The 23,423-nt window shown below is 50.0% G+C and overlaps 2 protein-coding genes across 5 annotated transcripts in view; one reads left to right on the top strand and one right to left on the bottom strand.

Moving 5' to 3' along the window:
* Nucleotides 1–1,363: 1,363 nt before the first annotated feature.
* SPMIP8 (sperm microtubule inner protein 8) lies at nt 1,364–15,365 on the bottom strand. Of its 3 annotated transcripts, none has more exons than XM_055364410.2 (8): nt 15,278–15,365; nt 10,875–11,099; nt 4,582–4,643; nt 4,136–4,310; nt 3,682–3,743; nt 3,402–3,466; nt 3,007–3,039; nt 1,364–1,539 (listed from the first exon to the last, which is right to left on the bottom strand). In XM_055364410.2, the coding sequence occupies exons 1-8, from the start codon at nt 15,351–15,353 to the stop codon at nt 1,509–1,511; spliced, it is 729 nt and encodes a 242-aa protein (XP_055220385.2). In that variant the 5' UTR covers nt 15,354–15,365; the 3' UTR covers nt 1,364–1,508. The 3 variants fall into 3 exon arrangements, with proteins under 3 accessions (XP_055220385.2, XP_004057770.4, XP_063556325.1); XM_004057722.5 differs by lacking the exon at nt 15,278–15,365 and adding an exon at nt 12,286–12,543; XM_063700255.1 differs by lacking the exons at nt 10,875–11,099; nt 15,278–15,365 and adding an exon at nt 12,286–12,546.
* A 2,472-nt stretch (nt 15,366–17,837) lies between these two features.
* CNGB1 (cyclic nucleotide gated channel subunit beta 1) overlaps nt 17,838–23,423 on the top strand; it is an 89,812-nt gene continuing 84,226 nt past the window's right edge. The window contains exons 1-2 of one of the 2 annotated variants that reach the window (XM_004057720.5): nt 17,838–17,906; nt 21,667–21,833. In XM_004057720.5, coding sequence (XP_004057768.4) covers nt 21,675–21,833 — 159 coding nt within the window. In that variant the 5' untranslated portion in view covers nt 17,838–17,906; nt 21,667–21,674. Of the gene's footprint in view, nt 17,907–21,666; nt 21,834–23,423 lie in introns of those variants that run through there. The other variant, XM_019011603.4, reaches the window with a different exon arrangement.

The following is a 23,423-nucleotide window of genomic DNA, read 5'->3' as shown; positions in this document are numbered from 1 at the left end:
ACTGGGTGGCACAGAATGTGGCTCTGACACTCCAGGCGGCTCTGCCAGTGGCTTCCCAAGTGCAGTCCCAAAGTGGACACATGATTCTGTACATGATTTCGGGAGGTCTGTGGGTCCCTGAAGCTCCAGGTTTCAGGACCAGAAGTCCTATGCAGGTAGATTTCTAGCTTGGTAGCTATTTATCCTGATCTGGGTCCATGCTTGCCAGCTGCCCACAGGTGGGATGGGAGTAGGGTATCTGAAAGGTCCTGGAGCTAAGCACAGATGCTAGCAGCCCTAACTCCCTGATATGGTTTGGCTGTGTCCCCACCCAAATCTCATCTTGAATTGTAGCTCTCATAATTCCTTCATGTTGTGGGAGGGGGCCAGTGGGAGATAATTGCATCATGGGGGCGGTTTCCCCCATACTGTTCTCGTGGTAGTGAATAAGTCTCACGAGATCCGATGGTCTTATAAGGGAAACGCTTTCGCTTGGCTCTCATTCTCTCTTGCTGCCACCATGTAAGAAGTGCCTTTCGCCTTCCACCATGATTGTGGGGCCTCCCCAGCCATGTGGAACTGTGAGTCCATTAAACCTCTTTCTCTTCCCAGTCTTGGGTATGTCTTTATCAGCAGCATGAAAACAGACTAATACACCCCCTTACCATGCTGGAGATGCTCTTCCCTAGCCCCCTGGATGGCGTTATTCCAGACCTGGGCCAGGAGTCCCCACACTGTCCCCGGGACATCATACCTTCCTTTCACAGGAGTGGCTTGGAATGGATGGTTGGTGGGTAGACAAGGGCTAGTCCTGAAGCTTCATGGATAGAGCAGAGGACTTTTTGCTTAAATGACATGTTTATTGGTGGTGCTTTGGAGAGCGGGGAACTTTCTTCTCTGAGTGGCTTCATGCATCTCATGCAAGTTTAGACTCTACATTCTCTTGCGTCACAGGAATCAAGGCCATAGGCCTGGCCAGCTCCCCTTGCCCCAGCCTGCTCCCACACCTTCAGGGGGACCCCAGGCACAGGGAAGCCCCCCAGAGCACACCAGTATGACAAGAGCTTCAAAAAGGCACCTAAAAATAGCTTTCTAGCCCCCTCCCTTTCTTCTTAGGGCTCAAATTCAGGATCTGAAATGGAGGGGGCTTGGGTGTGGGGCTGCAGGCAAGGGGCCGGAGCACATCTCTTGCTCTTGGACCTCAATTCTGGCTGGACCTTGCGGCTTACACCCTGACTCTCAAACCAGGTCACCAAACATTTTTCTCCAACCCCCCACCAGTCCTCCAGGAGTTGGCCGGGGACGGGCAAGGGTAAGATACTGTCATCCTGTGGCCCTGACCCTCTCCCAGGCTGTGCAACACACACAGACAGAGACAATTGCGTGTGTCTCTAAGGGAGCATTAGGTTTATTTCTAGTTAGGCTGAACTCCTGGGGAGATGGCTGGTGCCACCATAAGTCCTCGGTCTGGCCAGGGGACCTGAGGTGGCACCGTCCGGCAGCCTGGGAGTCAGCCTCCTTTCCAGAGATTAATGCCAGGGGGTCAGGTAGTTGACACGACTGTGGAGAGAAGTAGGGGTGAGGTGGGGGTTTCCAGGGTGTCCTAGGGGAAAAATCAGGCTTTCCTCCTCTAGGATCTGAAAACACAGCTTCCAGCCAGCCTCTATGTGGCTCAGGAGACTTCAGTGGCTCCCTGTTTTCTGTATTTTCAGCTGTCCTCCTTAGCTTTCAAGCTAACCTCCCTCCTTTGACTGTGCCTCATCCTTCTCTCCCATTGATACCTAACTATGAACAGCTTCACCCATTTTTCAATCATTTAGTGAACCTACTCTGTTAGGCATCATATGGTAGCAAAACCCAGAAACGTTTCCCCGTGTGGGAGACGGGAAGGCTAGTTTCTGTCAATAATGACAGTGCAATAGTCTGAGTATTGCACTCAATACTCAGGGACACAAAGGTAGTGACCAATGGGAGGGAGTGTGAGCCGGTGGGGAGAGGCAGAGGGTGGGGGAAGACTTCAAGGAGGATGGCACATCTGGGCTGGGCTTTGAAGAGCATGAAGGAGGCCGGGCACTGTAGCTCACGCCTGTAATCCCAATACTTTGGGAGGCTGAGGTGGGTGGATCATGAGGTCAGGAGTTCGAGACCAGCCTGACCAACATGGTGAAACCTCATCTCTACTAAAAATACAAAAATTAGCCGAGCTTTGGTCTCGCGCACCTGTAATCCCAGCTACTCAGAAAGCTGAGGCAAGAGAATTGCTTGAACCCGGGAGGCGGAGGTTGCAGTGAGCTGAGATCAGGTCATTGCACTCTAGCCTGGGCGACAGAGTGAGACTCCGTCTCAAAATAATAATAATAATAATAATAATAATAATAATAATAATAATAGCACGAAGGAGTTTTCCAGGCAGAGGAGGAAGGGCCATCTAGGCGCTGAAACAGCACAGGCAAAGGTGTGAAGAGTGCTTGGTCTGCTGGGTTTCGGGGGAGTCTAGTCTTGCTGGAGTGTACAAAGTGGGGCCGGGAAGGTGAGAGATGGCTTAGTTATGAAAATGTTTGAGTATCTTGCAACCTCTTGCAAGAGGTGCTTATCTTGGAGATAAGAACTCTTGATCTTATCTCTTTACTTGTGGGGCGACCCTGCCGGGAAGACCACTTAGCCCCCTCCCTTAGGGCCTCTCCGCACCCTAAAAGGCAGATTCTTGGCTCTCTCTCTTGTGTTTCTTATTTGTCTGTTTTCTCTCCTTCTAGGTAACATCCTCGCCCTATCCTTTTGGCCTCCTCCAGTCAAACCTGGTGGGATGTGGACCCCCTCCCGCGTCCACCCCCACCCCAGTGGGCTGCACATTTGCCAGGGGCGGATCTCTCCAGAGCGAAGCAGCTCGCGCCCTCCCAGGAGGGCCCCTCCTCCTCGCCAGGCCTCGCTGGGGCAGGGGGGTTTCAGAGTCAGGGAGCCCCGAGGCTGTCCCCAGCAGTCGGATGGGAACGTGGTTGGCTGTGGGGCGGGACAGGACCGTTCCCCTACCTGTAGCTGGAGCCGAAGCTTCGGAAAGTGTTCCTGGGAAAGAACGGGGCGGGTGAGCACGAGATGGGAAGGGGCGACCCTCTCTGGGCGCCTCACTCGACCTCGGGAGCCACCCCCTCTCCCCGCCATCCCTCCTGAAGGGTTCCAGGGCGCCTTCACCCAATGCGAACGCCTCCATTCCGCAAGGGTGGAGTTGTCAGGGAGGGCAAGGTGCTCCGTTTAGTAGGAATTACACATGTATTCATTTGAAATTGCATTTTGTTTCTGGTGTATTGGAGCCAATTTTTCCCAGTTCTCACGTTTTCAAGGGGCATTGCTTGTGCGCCAGGAAAGCGGCCCAGACCTCATCCTCCCTCCTCCAGATATGGGGTCCCCGGGCGCGTGGCGTCACTTACAGGGAGTCGAAAGGCAGGGGCTTCTGTCCGTAGCGGTCCAGGCTGGGGTTCTGGTTGAGGCAGTACTGAGGCGGGCAGCAGGGATAGGGGCGCGGTGAGTCGGGGGAGCACGGACGCCCTGCCCACGCCCCACACAGGGCTTCCTGCTAGAGACCGTGGTCCTGAAGACTGGGAAGCCCTGCTCTGGGTCTCCTCCCCCTTCAACCCCCGGCTTAAGCCGCTCCCCACCAGGACCCCCCTCTCCCCGCTCAGGGACGGGTCTGCGCGCAGCGCTCCCTACCCGCCAGCTCTGGGTCACGTCGGGCTTCAAGTACCGCACCGCGTAGCCGCTGAGACCCTCCGCTGCGAACAGAAAGCCCCTCTAGAGCGCTCATCGGCTCCCCAGGACAAGCCCCGCCTCCTTATCTAAGCCCCGCCCACAATCCAGCCCCACCCACACATGTTCGGAGAACAGGTCCCGCCTCCGCTGCCCCGCCAGGGCAAAGTCCCCGCCCCGGCAAAGCCCCCGCCCCGAAGGCTCCGCCTGGCTCCGCCCCCTCCCCAAGGGCAGTCCTGCCTCCAGATCCGCGCGCACGTCTCGGCTCCACCCACCGCAAGTGCCGCAGCTTCTTCCCAGCGGCCCCGCCCTGTTTCTGCCTGGCCCGCCGTCTACCTTCCCGTCCGCAGTCCACGCTCCCTGCTCCAGCCCCGCGGCCCACCTGCCCGGCAGTTCCTTCAGCGGCCCGTAGACTGACCTCGCTTGCTCAGGCAAGGCAGCTTGAACTCCCCGGCCGAGGACACGAAGTGGGACCAGTCCTCGATGGCGCGCGTGAAGCAGGGCCAGTCCACTCGGTTGATGCCTGGCGCGATGGGCGCCAGCTTTCCCTCGTGGTACCTGTTGCGAAGCTTCTGGCCTGTCGCGGTGATGTCCTGACAGGGCCACGGGGGTCAGGCCTGCGCGGCCGTAGCCGCAGGAGCCTAGGGAAGCCATCCCAGTCCATCCCAAAGGCCTCAGTTGACAACTGGCCCGGTGCATTGGACCGAGGGGGCGCCCGAAGTCGTGAACCCGGATGGGGTGATGTGGGGAGCGGGAGTCCCAAGCAGGCACCTGAGAAGGTGCGCGGGGTGTAGATCCCAGGACCAGAGGTGCTTGGGGCTGGTGCCCCTTAGCAAACCCAAGGGCAGGGCAAAGGACACTCACCAAACACTGCAGGGGTTTGCTGGGGACCCCAAGGAGTGTAAAATGGGCGTTGTCAAATTCATCTGTTGAAACAAGAGAAAGGGAGAAGAGGTGTCTCCTTCACCAGTGGTCAGAGGTCATAGGAGAACTTTGGCCCACACTGTACTTTAAAAATTTTTTGAGGCCGGGCACGATGGCTCACACCTGTAATCCCAGCACTTCAGGAGGCCGAGGCGGGTGGATCACTTAAGGTCAGGAGTTCCAGACCAGACTGGCCAACATGGTGAAAACCCATCTCTACTAAAAATGCAAAAATTAGCCAGGCTTGGTGGCGAGCGCCTGTAATCCCGGGTACTCGGGAGGCTAAGGCAGAAGGATCACTTGAGTCCAGGAGGTCGAGGCTTCAGTGATCATGCCACTGCACTTCCACCTGGGTGACAGAGCAAGATCCTGTCTCAAAAAAAGAAAAAAAAGGCTGGGCACGGTAGCTCACACTTGTAATCCCAGCACTTTGGGAGGCCAAAGCGGGTGGATCACTTGAGCTCCGGAGTTCGAGACCAGCCTGGGCAACAAGGTGAAACCCTATCTCTACCAAAAATACGAAAAATTAGTTGAGCGTGGTGGCACGCGACTGTAGTCCCAGCTACTAGGGAGGCTAAGGCACGAGGATCACTGGAATCCAGGAGGTGGAGGTTGCAGTGAGCTGAGATTGCGCCACTGCACTCCAGCATGGGCAACAGAGCGAGACTCTCTTAAAAAAATTTTTTTTAATTTGACAACTTAAAAAAATCTAAGATAAAATAGTATTCACATCCTAGCCTTTGCAACAGAATAAAACTCCAAAGATTCCAATGTAAAAAGTGAACATGGGCAAATTCTTTTATAATCTTGGGATGGGAAAGGCCTTAATAATTTTAATTAAAAATCCAGAAGATTTAAAGAAAAGATTGATAAGTTAAATACGTAAAAATAAACTTCTACATGGCAAAAACAAATGTCAAAAAACAAATGGAAAAAATATTTCCACTTATTTTACAGATATTAATATTAATATTAATTAATATTCCTTAATATTGAAAGAGTGCCTAGAAATCAAGCAAAACAAAAAATGCCAGGTATGGTGGCTTGAGCCTGTAGTCTCAGCTACTCAGGAAGCTGAGGCAGGAGGATTGCTTGAGCCCAGGAGTTTGAGGCTGCAAGTGAGCTGTGATCATGCCACTGCCCTCCAGCCTGGGTGGCATAGTGAGACCTTGTTTTTAATAAATAAATTAACAAGTTGAGGAATTTCTCTATACAAGAACTCCAAGGTGCAGACGGGTATATAAAATATGCTACCATTTGCTTTTAAAAAATTTTTGTTTTGAGACGGAGTCTCGCTCTGTCGCCCAGGCTGGAGTACAGTGGCGCGGTCTCGGCTCACTGCAACCTCCGCCACCCAGGTTCAAGCGATTCTCACGCCTCAGCCTCCCGAGTAGCTGGGATTACAGGTGCGTGCTACCATGCCTGGCTAATTTTTGTATTTTTAGTAGAGATGGGGTTTCACCATGTTGGCCAGGCTGGTCTCGAACTCTTGACCTCAAGTGATCTGTCCACCTCAGCCTCCCAAAGTGCTGGGATTACAGGTGTGAGCCACTGCGCCCGGCCTACTGTTTGCTTTAAAGTGGTAGACTAAACATAGACTGTTGGAAACAGAGAATATATATTCAGGTCATCACCTTAACCAAATAATCAAACTTAGCATCACAAATAATGTGATAATGAAATTCTGTGCCTCCTGTTGCAGCATTATGGCAAACACGGCATCTGTCGCCTGTGAAAGATTCTGGCCAGCAGTGTTTAACCTGGTGATTCAGGTCTCTACACCTAGCTGCTGGTTTACAGAAAATAGATTAACAAGATAAGAAACACCATGAGGAAACAGTGGCTCAAATTCACCATATGGGACTGTCTACAATACAACTGTTGGAGGCTTTAAAAAGTCAGTATGATGGTGGGCAATGGAAACTGGGTGGACTGTTTTAGACTAAGACGAAAGACATAACAAGTAACTGAAATACGTAATCCTAGATTGAATTCTTGTTCCAAAAATCATTTTAAAGCCAGAAAAGACATCTTTGAGGGCAATTGGGGAGATTTTAATATGGTCTGGATATTAGACGTTGTAGAAGTATTGTTAGCTTTCCTAGGTGTGATAATGGTATTGCGTCATGTAGAAGGATGTTTTTATCATTGGGAGCTGCTTGCTAAAGGGTGTCCAAGAATGTAAGAGAGAGGGCGAGAGAAGCAAAAATATGGCAAAAATCAACTGAAGCAGGAGGAAGGTGGTGGGTACTCATAGTAGTATTCTTTCAACTTTTCTCCATTTGAAAATGTTTATCATGTAAACTAAAAATAAAATCCTGAGGTCTCCACAATGTATTGACTGAGCGGACCCCCCTCTTGGCTAAGGGGATCCCCCAAAACCTTGAAAAACTGAGTTCCCAGCCATAATGGGACAGGAGGTCAGACATGCTTCATTCCACCCCTGCCTTTTTGCTGTTTAGACACAATAAATGACCAGCATTAATGTTAAACTAGCAATCACAAGGCCAGGTGCGGTGGCTACGCCTGTAATCCCAGTGGTTTTAGAGGCCAATCACTTGAGGTCAGGATTTTGAGACCAGCCTGGCCAACATGGTGAAACCCCATGTCTACTAAAAATACAAAAATCAGCTGGGCATAGTGGCACACGCCTGTAGTCCCAGCTAGCTACTCAGGAGGCTGAGGCAGGAGAATCACTTGAACCGGGGAGGCGGAAGTTGCAGTGAGCCGAGATCGCGCCACTGCACTCCAGCCTGGGTGACAGAGTGAGACTTTGTCTCAAAAAAAAAAAAAAAAAAAAAAAAGAGAGAGAGAGATTACAAGACTAAGAGAACAGACTGTTTGTGGCAATAAGATACCAAATTATTATTATTATTATTATTATTATTATTATTGAGACGGAGTGTCACTCTGTTGCCCAGGTTGGAGTGCAGTGGCGCGATCTCGGCTCACTGCAACCTCTGCCTCCTGGGTTCAAGCAATTCTCCTGCCTCAGTCTTCCAGTAGCTGGGATTACAAGCGCACACTACCACACCTGGCTAATTTTTGTATTTTTAGTAGAGACAGGGTTTTACCATATTGGTCAGGCTGGTTTTGAACTCCTGACCTCAGGCGATCCACTTGCCTCGGCCTCCCAAAGTGCTGGAATTACAGGCGTGAGCCGCCACGCCCGGCCAAGATACCAGATTATTAACAGGACCTAAGGCCATGCCAGGCAAGGGTTAAGTCACGCACCCCTACACTTAAGGAATAAACTACAGGCTGGTCGTGGTAGCTCACGCCTGTAATTCCAACACTTCGGGAGGCTGAAGCTGGAGGATCACTTGAGCCCAGAAGTTGGAGACCAGCCCTGGCAACATAGTGTAACCCTGTCTCCACACAAAACAAACAAACAACAACAACAGCAACAAAAATAGCCTGGCATAGTGGTGTGTGCCTGTAGTCCCAGCTACTCAGGAGGCTGAAGTGGCAGGATCACCTGAACCTGGGAGGTCGAGGCTGTAATGAGCCATGTTTGTGACATTGCACTCTAGCCTGGGTGATGGAGAGAAAGTCTGTCTAAAAAAACAAAACAAAACGAAAAGCAAAACACAAAAATAAATAAGCTATGTTTTAATTGCCGCGAGGTTTTTTTTTTTCTCTAGCCCTGGACTTGAGATAAGCAATATTAAAACAATTACAACTCATACAGCTCACAGATGCTGATGAACTGACCCCCTGATCCACCAGCCACAGCTATGCCTTTGATTGCATAAGAGGCTGATTTCAGTAACTTTCTCCAGATAAGAAGACCACCAACCATGGACTGGTCCTGCCCAGCATACAGAGGCTGCTCACTTGCTGGGCTTCGCGTCCTGAAAAGAACTTTTGACATATAGGGACTAAGTGTAATACATTTAAAGGTTAAGTCTCCACCTCAAAGCGAACATGGGTTGTATGTTACATGAATGTTTGTTCAATATGCCCATGTCAGTACTATCTTCATGAATATTCATAGCTCCTCCTATAAACTATTGAATATGTATGTTTAGCCAACCCTTTGAACACAAAGCTCTTACCCAACCCCTCCTCCTTTGACATGCCTATCTTTGGGCTTAAGCTGGAGGCACACTTTCCAGCCTGTAGGATGGCCACCTGGCAGCTATAACCCCTTGTAAGAAATAAAGTCTCCTTTTCTAAACTTATACATTTATTTTTATTTTTTGAAGATGGAGTCTCGCTCTGTCACCCAGGCTGGAGTGCAGTGGCTCCATCTCGGCTCATCGCAACCTCCGCCTCCCGGGTTCAGGTGATTCTCCTGCCTCAGCCTGGGAGCTGGGATTACAGGCACCCGCCACCCCGCCCGGCTAATTTTTGTATTTTTAGTGAAGACGGGGTTTCACCATGTTGGCCAGGCTGGTCTCAAACTTCTGACCTCACGTGATGTGCCTGCCTTGGCCTCTCAAAGTGCTGAGATTGTGGGCGTGAGCCACCGTGCCCTGCCTAAATTTACAAATTTCTGAGTTTTCAGTTAACAGTAATAAAAAGTTGGGGAGCAAAATAACATGTGTTTACATTCCCATTAGTAAACCAGGGAGAGACATCAGAAACTAAGAATGTGGGGGGGTGCGGTGGTTACCTGTATGCGGGGGCAGTGGGAGTGAGGCTTGTTGCTGTGCATATTGTTATAGCATTTTGAGCTTTGAAGTTGTGACTATTACTTTTACTTAAAGCATATGCTTACAATAAAATACATATCTACAGCAGAGCTTTCCTTAAAAATCTAGATTCCTGGCTTCTCTCAGAAGCGGGAAATTGGAAGAACTGGTGACCTGGCTGGCCCCTCCAACTATAGCACAGTCTGCGGGGAACCCCGTGGCTGCCGTTTAAATAGGGCAGGTGTGGGTGCCCCTTTTCCCTGTGGAGTTTTCCTTCCCCACGGCCTCCCCACCCACTTCCTTCACTTGTGTTTCCCACCAGGGCCCGTGTGGCAACTCTGGTAATCTCCGTGTGGTCTCTGACACCCTCAGCCCACCTGTCACCCAAGCTGGAGCCTAGGTATGGGCCTGCACTCCCCCTGTTCGGCCTCCTACCCTGCCCCGCCTGCACCTACTCCTGTTGACTTTATCTGCTAAATACCTTCTAAATCCCTCCACACGCAAGCTCCTCAGTCCATGCGGGGTTATTCACTAGGCCCGTGGGGCTCTTTTGCCCTGAAGGCCCACACGTCCTCCTCTCCTGCATGGGGGCTGTGAGGAGAGGTCTTTCTCTCCCTTTTCCACATACAGAGATGCTTGGGCAGAAGTTGTTACTGTTTTGACTCCTACCACTGCACCTGTCAACCTCTGCCCAGTTCTCTCTCCATTAATTACAACAGGCTAGGCACAGTGGCTCATGCCTGTAATCTCAGCACTTTGGGAGGCCAAGGCAGGAGGATCGTTTGAACCCAGGAGTTGAGACCAGGCTAGGCAACATAGGGAGACCCTGTCTCTACAAATAATTTTTTAAAATTAGCAGGGCAGGGTGGCACGTGTCTGTGGTCCCAGCTATTCGGGAGGCTGAGATGGGAGGATCATTTGAGCCTGGGAGGTCGAGGTTGCAGTGAGCTGTGATCATGCTACTGCACTCCAGCCTGGGCGACAGAGTAAGACACTGTCTTCAAAAAACAAAACAACAATAACAACAATGGCATCAGCAATACTTTTTGAGCACATATTATGTGCCAGGCACTACTCTAAGTGCTTTTTTTTTTTGAGACGGAGACTCACTCTTGTTGCCCAGGCTGGAGTACAGTGGCGCGATCTCGGCTCACTGCAACCTCCGCCTCCCAGGTTTAAGCAATTCTCATGCCTCAGCCTCCCAAGTAGCTGGGATTACAGGTGCCTGCCACCACGCCTGGTTAAGTTTTGTATTTTTAGTAGAGATGGGGTTTCACCATGTTGACCAGGCTGGTCTCAAACTCTTGACCTCAGGTTATCAGCCTGCCTTGGCCTCCCAAAGTGCTGGGACTTCGCCCAGCCTCTAAGTGTTTTTTGTGCCTCATCTCCTTCTAACCCCACAACAACACTTTGAGGCAGGCCTTGTCAATTATCCTCATTGTACTGAGCAGTAAACAGAGGCTCAGACCTGGCCAAAGTGTCCTGGGCAGGGAGCAGCAGAGCTGGGACTGGCCTCTTTCATCCTTGCATCTGTCTCCCTCTTTCCTGAAACCATCTGCCCCTTCCCCAAAGGGGATCCTACACTGGTGGCCTAACCTTTGCGGCAGTAGGTGGTGGACTGGCAGTGCTCATCAGGAAGGCAGGCCTTGACGGTGTCCCTGTCCATGTGGCGCAGGGTGGGCAGGGCTGGGTGGTAGAGCTGCTGCTTCACGCCCGCCAGCTGGTTGCGCTGCCGCTCCATGGGAAGCAGGATGGCCGGGGAGGCATACACATGTGTGGAGCCATCGTCCCAGGGCACCAGGTCGATGATGCGGGCCATAGCTGGGGGACAGAGGGTTCTAAGGGGCTCACCCTGGGCTCATGCCGGCCAGACACCCTTCTCTGCATGAAAACAACCTTGGCCAGTGCCGATGTCTACTTGCCAAACATTTATTTAGCACCTACTGTGTGCCAGGCCATTTTTCTGGAGCTCAGCATGAGGTGGCAGGAACATTCAGATAACAGAAGATAACAGAGACAACCCTCCCACTCCCCTTCCAACACACACACACACACACACACACACACACACACACACACACTCTCACATTGTGCCATGGCTGTGAGGGAGGTCAGTACAGAGTGTGTATTTCTGGGGAGGCTGGGGTTGGGACATTCAAGGAATGGTCTAAAAGAGGTGATATTTGAGTCTATTCGTTTTTTTTTCTTTCTTTTCTTTTTTTTTTTTTTGAGACAGTCTCACTCTCCTGCTCAGACTGAAGTACAGTGGCGCCATCTTGGCTCAATGCAACCTCTGTCTCCTGGGTTCAAGTGAATCTCCTGCCTCAGCCTCCTGAGGAACTGGGATTATAGGCATCCACCACCACATGTGACTAGTTTTTGTATTTTTAGTAGAGACGGGGTTTCACCGTGTTGGCGAGGCTGGTCTCGAACTCCCGACCTCAAGTGATCCACCCGCCTCAGCCTCTCAAAGTGCTGGGATTACAGGTGTGAGCCACCTTGCCTGGCGAGTCTATTCTTAAATAATAAGCAGGAAAGTGCAGCAGCAAGTGGGTTCAGAATGTAGCTTAGTATGCCGTATACCTCTGGGTGAATAATTATGGACTTGCCCTAGCTAAGATATTTACCCAAAATTCTACAGATTGACTCAGAAAGATTTTCAGGAAGGGGAGCAACATGATATCTTTAAACTAGAAAAGCATTACTGGATACCCAGTGCCTCCCTTTAAAAAGCAGATAGTCCCAGGAGCCTTTCAGTCATTTACACTTTAGTGAGAATTTGTTGAGACAGCTTGCTTTCTTCCTGACCCTGAGTTAGAGGTGAGAGGTGGAGGTGGGAGCTAGGGTGGCAGGAGGAGAGAGGACCTTAGATCATGGAGGAGCAGGGAGGGGGCATGGTGACAAGGCATGGGGAAGCTGCCTTAGGGGATGTGACTGCCTGGGGAGGGACAGGGAGGGGGATCACGGATATGGGGAAGAGAGCAAGGGCTCCCTGCTTCTGACTCACCAATAGCAGCTACCTTATCTGTAGGGCCCAGGCCCAGGTACACAGGCTTATAAGGACTTTCAGTTCTTTGACTGCTCAATGGGCAGAAGAGGAAGTCAGGTAGATGAGCCCTTATTATGGACAGCAGCAGAATAAAGGAACATTGTGCACAGACAATGCCCATTGCAGCCTGATTCTGAGGCACCCACTCCTTAGCAACCCTGGCAACTACAGGCTCTAACAAGAGCCTGTGCCAGAATTCCTGTGCTCTGGCCACTCCCTTCCAGCCTTCCTGAAGGCTGTGGTCTCCCAGGCCTCAGCACAGGCCAGGCATCTTGGGAAATGTCAGATGGGGAGCTGGGGTTCCCTGGAGGTAGTCAGGCCAAGGCAGGCCAGAAATGGCTACTGAGCCCACTGCAGGCTGTGTAATCCTGGGCTAATTACCACCTCTCTCTGGGACTCAAGGCTCTGCTCTGTGTTAGGCAAGGACTCTAGGATCTGCCGTTAGGAGGATCTGGATGCTGAGAGGGATCTCCCCTCCCTGGAACCCTCAGGGAAGAGGGCACTGCACTGTCTGCCAGCCCTTGAGTCTCCAGGAGTGGAGATTAGCTGTGGCCAGTATCCAGGGTAAGCGTGAGGGGATCAGGGAGAGTGGTGGCCTCAGCAGGCCATGGATTAGCAGATGATACTCCACCCTCAGCCCCTGCAGGACTGCAGGCTCCCAGAAAAGCCAGGCTGTGAGTGCCCAAGGCCAGCACCCCAAAGCCCTGGGGCCTGCCCACCATCCTGGTCACAACCATTAGAGACAGACCGCCAAGGTGAGGAAACCCCAGGAGATCCTAACTTATTTGCATATATTGGCATGTGCTTTGCATATACCTGCCCAGGGGCTGAACCTGATGGGTCTTGGAGCCCCTCCTGTGAAATTCTTGTAGGATTTGTTTCCCCAGTTGCTCCTCCTCCAGTGCTCCATACAGCTTCCAGAACAGCATTCCTAACTGCTACCCCTTACAGAAAACCTTCCCAGAGTTGACTCCACTCACCACCCCACCCCCAATTTATTTCTTGACTCTTTTAAAGTTATAAAATAGAAGAAATACAGAAAGTGAATAAATATCTAATGTAACTAATAATTTACAAAATGAGACCCCGTATAACTACCACCCACCCTGGTCAAGACATGGAGTACTACTTTTAAAACAGTTTAGGAGTTTCTTAAAAAATGAAACAGAAATGTACCATATGATTGGATCATCTGGAAGATTCTACCCCAGGAGGCTTCCCAAGAGAAATGAAAGTATATTGTGAGGCACGATGGCTCACACCTGTAATCCCAGCACTTTGGGAGGCTGAGGTGAGCAGATCACTTGAGGTTGGGAGTTTGAGACCAGCCTGGCCAACATGGTGAAAACCTGTCTCCACTGAAAATACAAAAATTAGCTGGGCGTGGTGGTGCAAGCTTGTAATCCCAGCTACTCAGGAGGCTGAGGCAGGAGAATCGCTTGAACCTGGGAGGCGGAGGTTGCAGTGAGCCGAGATCGCAGCATCGCACTCCAGTCTGGGCGGCAAGAGCAAGACTCCGTCTCAAAAAAAAAAAGGTATATGTCTTCACAAAGACTTGCACACAAATGTTCATAGCAACATGATGTATCGCCAAAAAGTGGAAACAACCTGTGTCCACTGATGAGTGGATAAACTGTGGTGCGTCTATACCATGCAATACTCTTGGGCAATGAAAATAAATGAAGTTCTGATACAAGCTACGAGGTGGATGAACCTCATAAAACATTACGCTACATCAAAGAAGCCAGATGTGAAAACTCACATACTGTATGACCCATTTATATAAAATGTCCAGGAAAGACAAATCTATAGACACAGAAAGCAGATGTGTGGTTGCCTGGGACTGGGGTGTACGAATGAAGAGTGGTTATCATCTGGTGTGAGGGGTCTTACTGGGGCAATGGGAATGTTCTAAAACCAGATGTGGTAAGAGTTGCACAGTTCAGTCAATGTGTTAAAAATCATGAGTTAGGCCGGGGTGGTGGCTCACGCCTGTAATTCCAGCCCTTTGGGAACCCCTAGTGGGTGGATTGCTTGAGCCCAGGAGTTCGAGACCAGCCTGGGAAACATGGCGAAACCCTGTCTCTACAAAAAATATGAAAATTAACTGGGCAGGGTGGCATGTGCCTGTGGTCACAGCTACTTGGGAGGCTGAGGTGGGATAATCACTTCAGCTCAGAAGGTCGAGGCTGCGGTGAGCTCTGATCACGCCACTGCACTCCAGCCTGGGTGGTAGAGTGACACCCTGTCTTAAATAAATAAATAAATAAATAAATAAATAAATAAATAAATAATAAAGTAATATAAAAGTCATTGAGTTGTATACTTACCATGGGTGAATTTTATGGCATATATATTCCCATAAGCTTGTTTTGAAAAATAGATGCCAGCCAAGTTAGTAAAAGAAAGCAAGACATTGGCCCTGCCAGTCCCTAGAAGCTTCCACATATGCCTTCCCAATTACAACCCCCAACCCAGCAAGAAGGAACCACTCTCCTACCTTGTAGTACAACCTGTGCTTTTATTTATGGGCAACTATAGAAAACTTTATTTAATAACTCTAGGCTTTATAGAAAACTAGAGGCTGCAAATGTACTTATGTTTGTAGCCATAGACATGACAGACTAATTTTGCCTTTTGGGAACTTCGTATGCATGGATCACTGGGGTTTTCTTTTGAATCTGGCTTCTTTCTCTCCATATATATGCACATGAGATTCATCCAAACTTTAGCCACTGTGTGTGGCTGTGTTTTGCTCATTTTCCCCACCCTAGAGCCCACTACTCTTCCCTCAGGCCCATTTAATTTTCCCTCCTTCCCACTCTGTGGGGGCTCCAACTGCCTCTAAGTTGCCCAATCCCAGGACGCGTTTCAAGTCTCAGCTCAGACAGTGGCCCCTCAGATAATTCCCTCACCCCAACACAGCCACTACTCTTGGCTTTCACCTCACCCAATGCTTCTGCTTCTCCATCCCCATCCCTGGCAACTCCTTCAGGCTCCTTTACCAGCTCCTGCTCTTTTTGCATCCTCTGAGTGAGCCCAAGTGTTCCAGGTGCCACCTCTGGTCCTCTTTGTTTCCTTGGGTTTCCTAGGTGATATCAGTCAGTCCTGTGGCTTTAAGCATCATCTGCAAGCTGAGGCCTCCAAAATTTCTATCTCCAGTAGACTTCTCCCTAAGTCACACACACACACACACACACACACACACACACACACACACACACACACACACACGCACATTTCAACCTGGATGTCTCTCAGACTTTTTTTTTTTTTTGCTTAGGCTGGAGTGCAGTGGTGTGATCTTGGCTCACTGCAACATCCACCCACCAGGTTCAGGCAATTCTCCTGCCTCAGCCTCCAGAGTAGCTGGGATTATAGGCACCTGCCACCACACCCGACTAATTTTTGTAGTTTTAGTAGAGATGGAGTTTTGCCATGTTGGCCAGGCTGGTCTTGAACTCCTGACCTCAGGTGATCCACCTGCCTTGGCCTCCCAAAGTGCTAGGATTACAGGCGTGAGCCACTGCACCCAGCCTCTCTCAGACATCTTAACAAAGTAGTGCTCATGATTTTCCCTCCAAAATTCTTCCTCCAAACTTCCAGCCCCAGGCTTCTTCTTTTCAGTACATGTGTAAACCAGCCTGGGGTGGTTTACTGGTTCACCCACTAAACCAGCCACCCAGTTTCCCAGGGTGAGCCCCTCAATGCCCCCCTTTTTCCTCCCCTTTACCTTCTATCTGTACTCCCACCAGCATAGTCCAAGCCCCATCATCCCTCCCGTCAGGCTGCAGGCAAGGGCGAATGTCACCTGTGTTACTCTCAGGCCCAAGCAGAGCAGAAGGGCTTGCTGCTGTTCCTTGGGGAGGAGCTCCGACCCCTGCAGCCTGGCATATTTGTAGGGAAGGGTTAGGGAGTACATTGAGCTTTACCACTGGGGTCTGGCCTTGCTGGCAGAAAGAACTTTCTTGTGAATCACTTGCCATGTGGAGGTTGCATTATCAGAGGTCCTGAAGCCCAACACTGGAGGGGAAGCCAGGGATCATCCAGTCACCAATCAGCTTGTCCCTCCGCAGCCTCCTGACCAGTTTCCTGTTTCCATGCTTGCCTGCTACACAGAGTCACACAGATCATGCCCAGCCGCTGTTCAAAACCATCATCTAAAACTACACTCCTTCCTGTGGCCTACAGTCTCACAACATCTGCCCCTGCCCTCTGTCAACCTCATCTCCCACCACTCTCCCCTGCACCCGCTAAGCTCCAGGCTCCCCAGGCCCCATTCTGCTCCTCAAGGCTCATTCCAGCCTCAGAACCTTTCTCGTTGCAGTGTCCTTGGCCTGGAGCACCATTCACCCAGCTCTTTTCATAGCTGAGTCTTTCTTACTTTTCATGTCTCAGTTCAAATATACATCCACCTCGTCATAGGGGCCTGCCTACCTGCCCCCACTGCCCTCCACAACATGCTTCTGCCCTGTTTGTTTCTTTTATGGCACTTAGCATAATTTGCAATATTCTTTATTTGTCAGTAATCTCCTCCATTGGAATGTAAGCTCCATGAGGACAGGGCCTATGTCTGTCTTGCTTAGTGTGCCAAGGCTGGCATACTGCCAGGCACAAAGGAAGAGCTCTAGGCCAGGTGCAGGGGCTTACATCTGTAATCCCAATACTATGAGAGGCTGAGACAGGAGGATTGCTTGCATCCAGGAGTTTGAGAGGTTGAGGCTGCAGTGAGCCGTGATTGCACCACTTCACTTAGCCTGAGTGACAGAGAGAGACTGTGGCTTTAAAAAAAAAAAAAAAAAAAAAAAAGGAAAGGAAAGGAAGAACTCTAGAAATGGTGCGGATAATTAAGTCAAGTCCTGCCCTTTGCCAAATATCCCTCAGGGCCACCACACTGAGCCCCTCTTCCTTGGGCCCTGTCCCTTGCACCCTCTCCTCCTAGATCTCTGTATCCCTTCAAGTGTCCAGCCTCAGTTCATAGGGAAGGTCAGATGCCTCAGTCATCTGCCGGGTCTTGGATCCATCCTCAAGGCCCAGGCCTGGGACACAGCCTTTCTGGCAGAGCCCAAGGCAGGGCTGCTGAGACCCTGCCCAGAGAAGACTCTAAGCTAGAAAGAACCTGCCTGCGTCCTGGCCTGGGGGCTGGAGAGTTGGGGTACGCCTCTTGCCACCGCTGAGTGGGAGCTGACAAGCCCCTGCTACCATGAGGAGTCTCCAGGCATCACATGGGAACTCCAAGCTGTTATTCTCCCATCAGCCACTCCGCGTCTTGGCCAAGGTGTATGGGAAGCCAGGCCCCTGGTAAGCTGGGCAGGTCCCCTGGCAACCCATGGTGCTCCAAATCTGGGCCATGCAGGAGCCCTTCCCTGGGGCCACATCCTTGCTGGACCCTGGGAGTTGGGGGGTGCTGCTGGTTTCCTGGGCATCAACAGCCTCTTTTCTCCCCCGCCCCCATTCAGCACCTGCTAATCCTTTGCACACGGCCCAGCTATTGCCAATTAATCTTCCTTGTGTCTGAGGGGCCAGCTACGAGTGGCAGCAAGAAGGCAATTCCTGGCTGGCGGTTGGCATCTGAGCAGGTAACTCAGGGTGAGGTGGAGGCTCGGTGGGACCCCAAGGGGATCCCCATGTTCTCCCTCTAGAAAGGCATTTAGGTAGGACCAAACTGGCACGGTGGGGAACCTGCGGCTTCCCTCTGTCTGGTGGAGCTCGGACTTTAGTGGGCATCAGAATTTTCAGGACAGCTTGTACAATGCAAATTCCTAGGTCCCCCAGGAAGACCTGGGGGACCTAGGAATCTATATTTTCACTAGCTCTCCAGAAGACTCTGGAAATGCTGGTGGTGCAACACCATGGCTCCCCGAGCTGCCACTCGTGGGTCCCCCTTCCCACCTGAGCCTCCCTCATCAAAGTGCAGTCAGCAGGGACACGGGTGAAAGATGGGAGGGACCTGCAAAAATTCTCATTTAGGAGGAAAAAGAAAAATGGGGGATCGGGGAGGCTTCCTTAGTCATTTCCAGAAGGTTTAGAAATGCAAGTGAGAATTGCTGCCTGCTGGGAAGGGTCTACAGGCCTGGCCCGCAGAAGAGGCCAACACTCGGCAAATGCCACGACTACCTGGGAATAGATGTGGGGCAGCTGGAATCGGGCAGACCAGTGTAAACTCAACTTGGCCACTGCTGGCTGTGCTGCTTCAGGCGATTCTGTTGACCTTTCTGTGCTACATAATGAAAATTCTTATTTTACTGAGTGCAGGGGCGGGGCGTGGTGGTGAGAGTGAGGATGAGTATGGTCATGGGTAGAATGCACTTAGCTCAGCCCTGGCTCTCGGGGCTGCCCGGGGCTGGCTGGGGTCAGTGAAATCTGCTATCCCAACATATGAACTCTGGCAGTCCCGACCTGGGAAAACATTGTGTCTGTGCCCCCACCTTCAGGGAAATGGAAGACCAGAGGGGTCATGTCTGGCCCAAGTTCATTTTTTGGGAGGCTGAGCCAGGGATCTGACACTTAGAGCTGTGTTCCCACCACAGCCTCTCGTGGGAGAGGCTGGGCTGCTGATGCCAGAGCGGGAACAGAGGTCAGGGCTGTAAGTAGAGGACAGGCAGCACAGCCGCGGGCTGTGGGGAGCTGGGCTTGGGGGCAAGGATCCTGGGCCTGGGCTGCCCTCTTCAGCTGGGGCCAGGGTCCCTGGCAGAAAGGCGCATACAGACCCTCTGCCAAAGCCCGGGTTGCCCATGGCTGGGAGAGGGGTGGGGCACACTCATGTGGGGCAAGAACACATCTAGGGCTAGGAGTTAGCACACACTGACCTGCACGCTGCGCACTGGCCAGGCCATCCTGCAGGGGTTCAGTCATAAGGGCTGGGGCTCCCCATTCCCCAAGGAGAAGTCAACCAGAAACAACCTGTACTTAAGGTAGGACTGAAATAACACAGTATATCATGAAAAAAGGCTTACCTGGCATTTTATCTTTTTCTTTCTTTCTTTTTTTTAAAATATAGCACTATAAGCATTTTATTTTAGTTTTGAGACAGGGTCTCACTCTGTCGACCAGGCTGGAGTGCAATGGCTGAGTACAATCTCCACCTTTTGGGCTCCAGTGATTCTCGTGCCTCAGCCTCCCGAGTAACTGGTACTACAGGCACGTGCCACCACGCTGGGCTAATTTTTTGTATTTTTGGTAGAGACAGGGTTTCATCATGTTGCCCAGGCTGGTCTCGAACTCCTGAGCTCAAGCGATCTGCCTGCCTCGGCCTCCCGAAGTGCTGGAATTACAGGTGTGAGCCACACCATGCCCAGCCTTTTTGTTTGTCTGTTTGTTTTTGAGAAGTAGTCTCGCTCTGTCGCCCAGGCAGGCTGGAGTGCAGTGGCACGATCTCGGCTCACTGCACCCTCTGCCTCCCGGGTTCAAGTGATTCTCCCACCTCAGCCTCCGGAGTAACTGGGATTACAAGTGCACACCACCACACCCAGCTAATTTTTGTATTTTTAGTGGAGATGGGGTTTCACCATGTTGGCTAGGCTGATCTCAAACTCCTGACCTCAGGTGATCTGCCTGCCTTCACCTCCCAAAGTGCTGGGATTACAGGCGTGAGCTACCACAACAGGCCCATTTTTTTTTCTTTTTTTGAGACAGGATCTTGCTTTGTTACCCAGGCAGAAGTGCAGTGGCGTGATCACTGAAGCCTCGACCCCTTGCCTCAGCCTCTTGAGTAGCTGGGACTACAGGTGCACACCACCATACCAGGCTTTTTTTTTTTTTTTTTTTAAATAGAGACAGGGTCTTGATATGTTGCCCACAGTGGTCTCGAACTCCTGAGCTCAAGTGATCCTCCCATCTTGGCCTCCCAAAGTGCTGGGATCACAGGCATGAGCCACTGCACCCAGCCCATTTTATCTTAAAAATTGAAAATGATGAACATAGGTTAATTTTATCTTAAGACAGATTTTCCACTGATGTAATTACTCATAATGAATATTTTTACTTATAATGAGATTATGTAGTACATGCATATTACACAATTAGTGTTTTCATTTGATACCATGTAATAGTCATAGTCAACATTTATTAAGCCCTCGGCATGTGCCAGTCACTGTTCTGAATATGTTACATTTATTATTATTATTATTATTTTTGAGACAGGATCTCACTCTGTCACCCAGGCTGGAGTGTCACCCAGGCACGATCTTGGTTCACTGCAACCTCCGCCTCCGGGGTTCAAGAGATTCTCATGCCTCAGCCTCCTGAGTAGCTGGGATTACAGGTGCCTGCAACCATGCCCAGCTAATTTTTGTATTTTTAGTAGACAAGGGGCTTCCCCATGTTGCCAGGCTGGACTGGATCTCCTGACCACAAGTGATCCACCCACCTCAGCCTCCCAAAGTGCTGGGATTATAGTGTGAGCCACTGCCCTTGGCCTGAGTATGTTACACTTATCAATTCATTTTATCCTCACAATTAGCCCATGAGGTAGGTACTATTAATATCCCCATTTTACAGACAAGCAAACTGAGGCACAGAGACATTAACTGATCTGCTCATGACTTGACTTCAGAGCAGGCACATCTTCTTGCTAGCTCAATTAGACTGCTTCTTTCTTTTTAATGCCTCCATAATATTCTATTATTGGGTATAGTGTAACTTATTTAATACATGCCCCTCTTAGAGATGAACATTTAGTTACATGTAGGTACTTTCCAATAAGCAGTCTCCTCTTGATGAATATTTGGGTGTTTTTCATCTTTTGCTATAACATTGTTGCAACCAGCTTCTTTGTACACATATATTTACGGCCTTGAGTAATTCTATAAGGTAAATACCTAGAGATATAATTGAAGAAATATATACACACACACATATCTGTGTGTATATATGTAATATATATGTGTATATGTATATCAAATATATATATGTATGTATATGTATATTATATATTTTTTGAGACAGGGTCTCACTCTGTTGTGCAGGCTGGAGTACAGTGGTGCATTATGACCCACTGCTGCCTCGACCTCCTAGGCTCAAATGATCCTCCCACCTCAGCCTCCTGAGTAGCTGGGACTACAGGAGTGAGCCACTACACCTGGCTAATTTAAAAAATATTTTGTAGAGACGAGGGTCTCGCTGTCTTGCCCAGGTTGATCTCAAACTCCTGGATTCAAGCAATCGGCCCATCTCAGCCTCCCAAATTGCTGGGATTACAGGTGTGAGCCACCGCACCCAGTTGAAATGTTTTTAAAGTTGATGAAGGAAAAGGAAATGTACAACTCATAAGAGTGGCCCGTAAGTGGCGGGAGCTACTGTGAGTGCTCCAGGGAGGGCTAAGGACTCTGTCTCCTACAGGCATCAGGATGTTGGGCTGGGTTCAGAGGGTGCTGCCTCAGCCCCCAGGGACCCCTCGGAAGACCAAGATGCAGGAGGAAGAGAAAGTGGAACCAGAGCCAGAGATGGAGGTGGAGGTGGAACCAGAACCGAATCCCGAGGAGGCCGAGACAGAGTCCGAGTCCATGGTGAGAGGTAGAGGGGGAGGAGGGGCAGGCCGGCCTCGCTGCTCAGGGTCTTCCCAGTTTGGGCCACCTGCTCTCCAGGGACCTTCTACAGCAGAAAAGGTTGGCATCAGAAGGAAAAGTGGGGGTCACAGGGTCCCACACTTGTTCGAGTGAGAAAACTCAGGTTCAGACAGTGGGTAGGGCTTGCCCAAGGCTAACGTTTTCTGTAAAAGGATAGACAGTAAATATTTTAGGCTTTGTGAGTGATGCTATCTCTGTTAATTACTCAACTCTGCCATTATAGTGTGAAAACAGTTATAGGTAATGCATGAATGAATGAGCATAGCTGGGTTCCAATAAAATTTTATTTATAAAAACAAGCAATAGCCTAGATTTGGCCCACAGGTCGTATTTTGCCAACCTCTAGAGTTCAGAACAGAGCTACTCACAGGAGCCAGTCCATGAACTGTTTATTACTAGTCCATGATGATTAAACAGTTTGTACCAGAATGTAAATCTACTCTGTAGCTAAGTACACTGATTAGTTTAGTTGCTATTTATTTTGTACCAAGACTTTCTCAATGAAGGAAGCAGTGCATTGATAAACATTCTGGTGCAAACTGCTTAATCATCATGGACCAGTAACAGTTTGCAGACTGGCACAGATCCATGGACCACACTGTGGAGTATTTCTCCAGAACTTTTCCTCTGCCACCCATCCATTCAGGAGCTGGATGACAACTAATTCAGCAGCTCAATTCGACAGATTTGATTTAGCTTCTAATTGATGCCAGGCCCTGTGGTCAGTGCTGAAAGCATAAAGATGAATAGGCATTGCCCCGGGGGCTCAGCAGACAAGAGCCCAGCCAGTTCATTCCGCCAAGAGACACAGGTGGAGAGGAGGGAACGTGGTGAGTCTCAACATTGGCCTCAACTCTCCCCTTCTTGGGGAGCCAAATAAGTGTGTCAGACCAAACTATGGGAGCTCAGAAGAGGGAGAGTCATCTTAACTTTGGAGATTGGAGGCTGATGGGGGAGAGCTTCTTAGACGCAGAGGGTGGAGCAGAATTTTAACTGAGGGAGATGGAGAGGCTGGGCATTCCTGGCAGAGGAAAGGCTGTTACTAGAGAAGGGCAGGGTGTGTTTAGGAAACAGGTATAGGGTGTGCATATGCATGTGTATATGTTGCATGTATATACACGTATATGTACATATATGTGTGTAGTGTGTCTCTGTGTGCACACATGTATTTGCACAATGGGTGTGCATGACAATGTATGTGAACATGTATATGTACATGCATGCATGTATATGTGTTTGCACATATGTTTATGTGCACATGTATTAGTATGTCTGTGGTTCCATGTGCTTGTGTGACATGCTAGTGTGTATGTGTGTGTATGTGTCTACATATTTCTGAGTATGTGAGTGTACTCATGTATTTCTATGTATCTGCATGTTTGTGCATCTGTGAATGTGTCATGTGTATGTGTATATACACATATTTGCCTGTCTCCACATGTGTATATATACACATTTTGTGTCTGTGCATGGATGTTCATGTATATTTAGGTGCAGAAATCTGTGTGTATATGCACGTCCACATGGACA

Source organism: Gorilla gorilla, chromosome 18, assembly GCF_029281585.2.
Source record: "Gorilla gorilla gorilla isolate KB3781 chromosome 18, NHGRI_mGorGor1-v2.1_pri, whole genome shotgun sequence".
In the NCBI taxonomy this organism is placed as follows: domain Eukaryota; kingdom Metazoa; phylum Chordata; class Mammalia; order Primates; family Hominidae; genus Gorilla; species Gorilla gorilla.
The sequence above is the reverse complement of the archived record's forward strand: the minus strand, read 5'-3'. Positions and strand labels throughout refer to the sequence as shown.

Bases quoted from the DNA above. Each gene is read 5' to 3' on its own strand.
- SPMIP8 (XM_004057722.5), bottom strand. From the start codon at position 12,448: ATGGGCATTGTCTGTGCACAATGTTCCTTTATTCTGCTGCTGTCCATA. The intron at 4,644-10,874 runs GTTAGGCCACCA...TTGTTTCAACAG, and splicing joins CACCACCTACTGCCGCAAAG to ATGAATTTGACAACGCCCAT. The intron at 3,744-4,135 runs GTCAGTCTACGG...TTCTGTTCGCAG, and splicing joins GCCTTGCCTGAGCAAGCGAG to CGGAGGGTCTCAGCGGCTAC.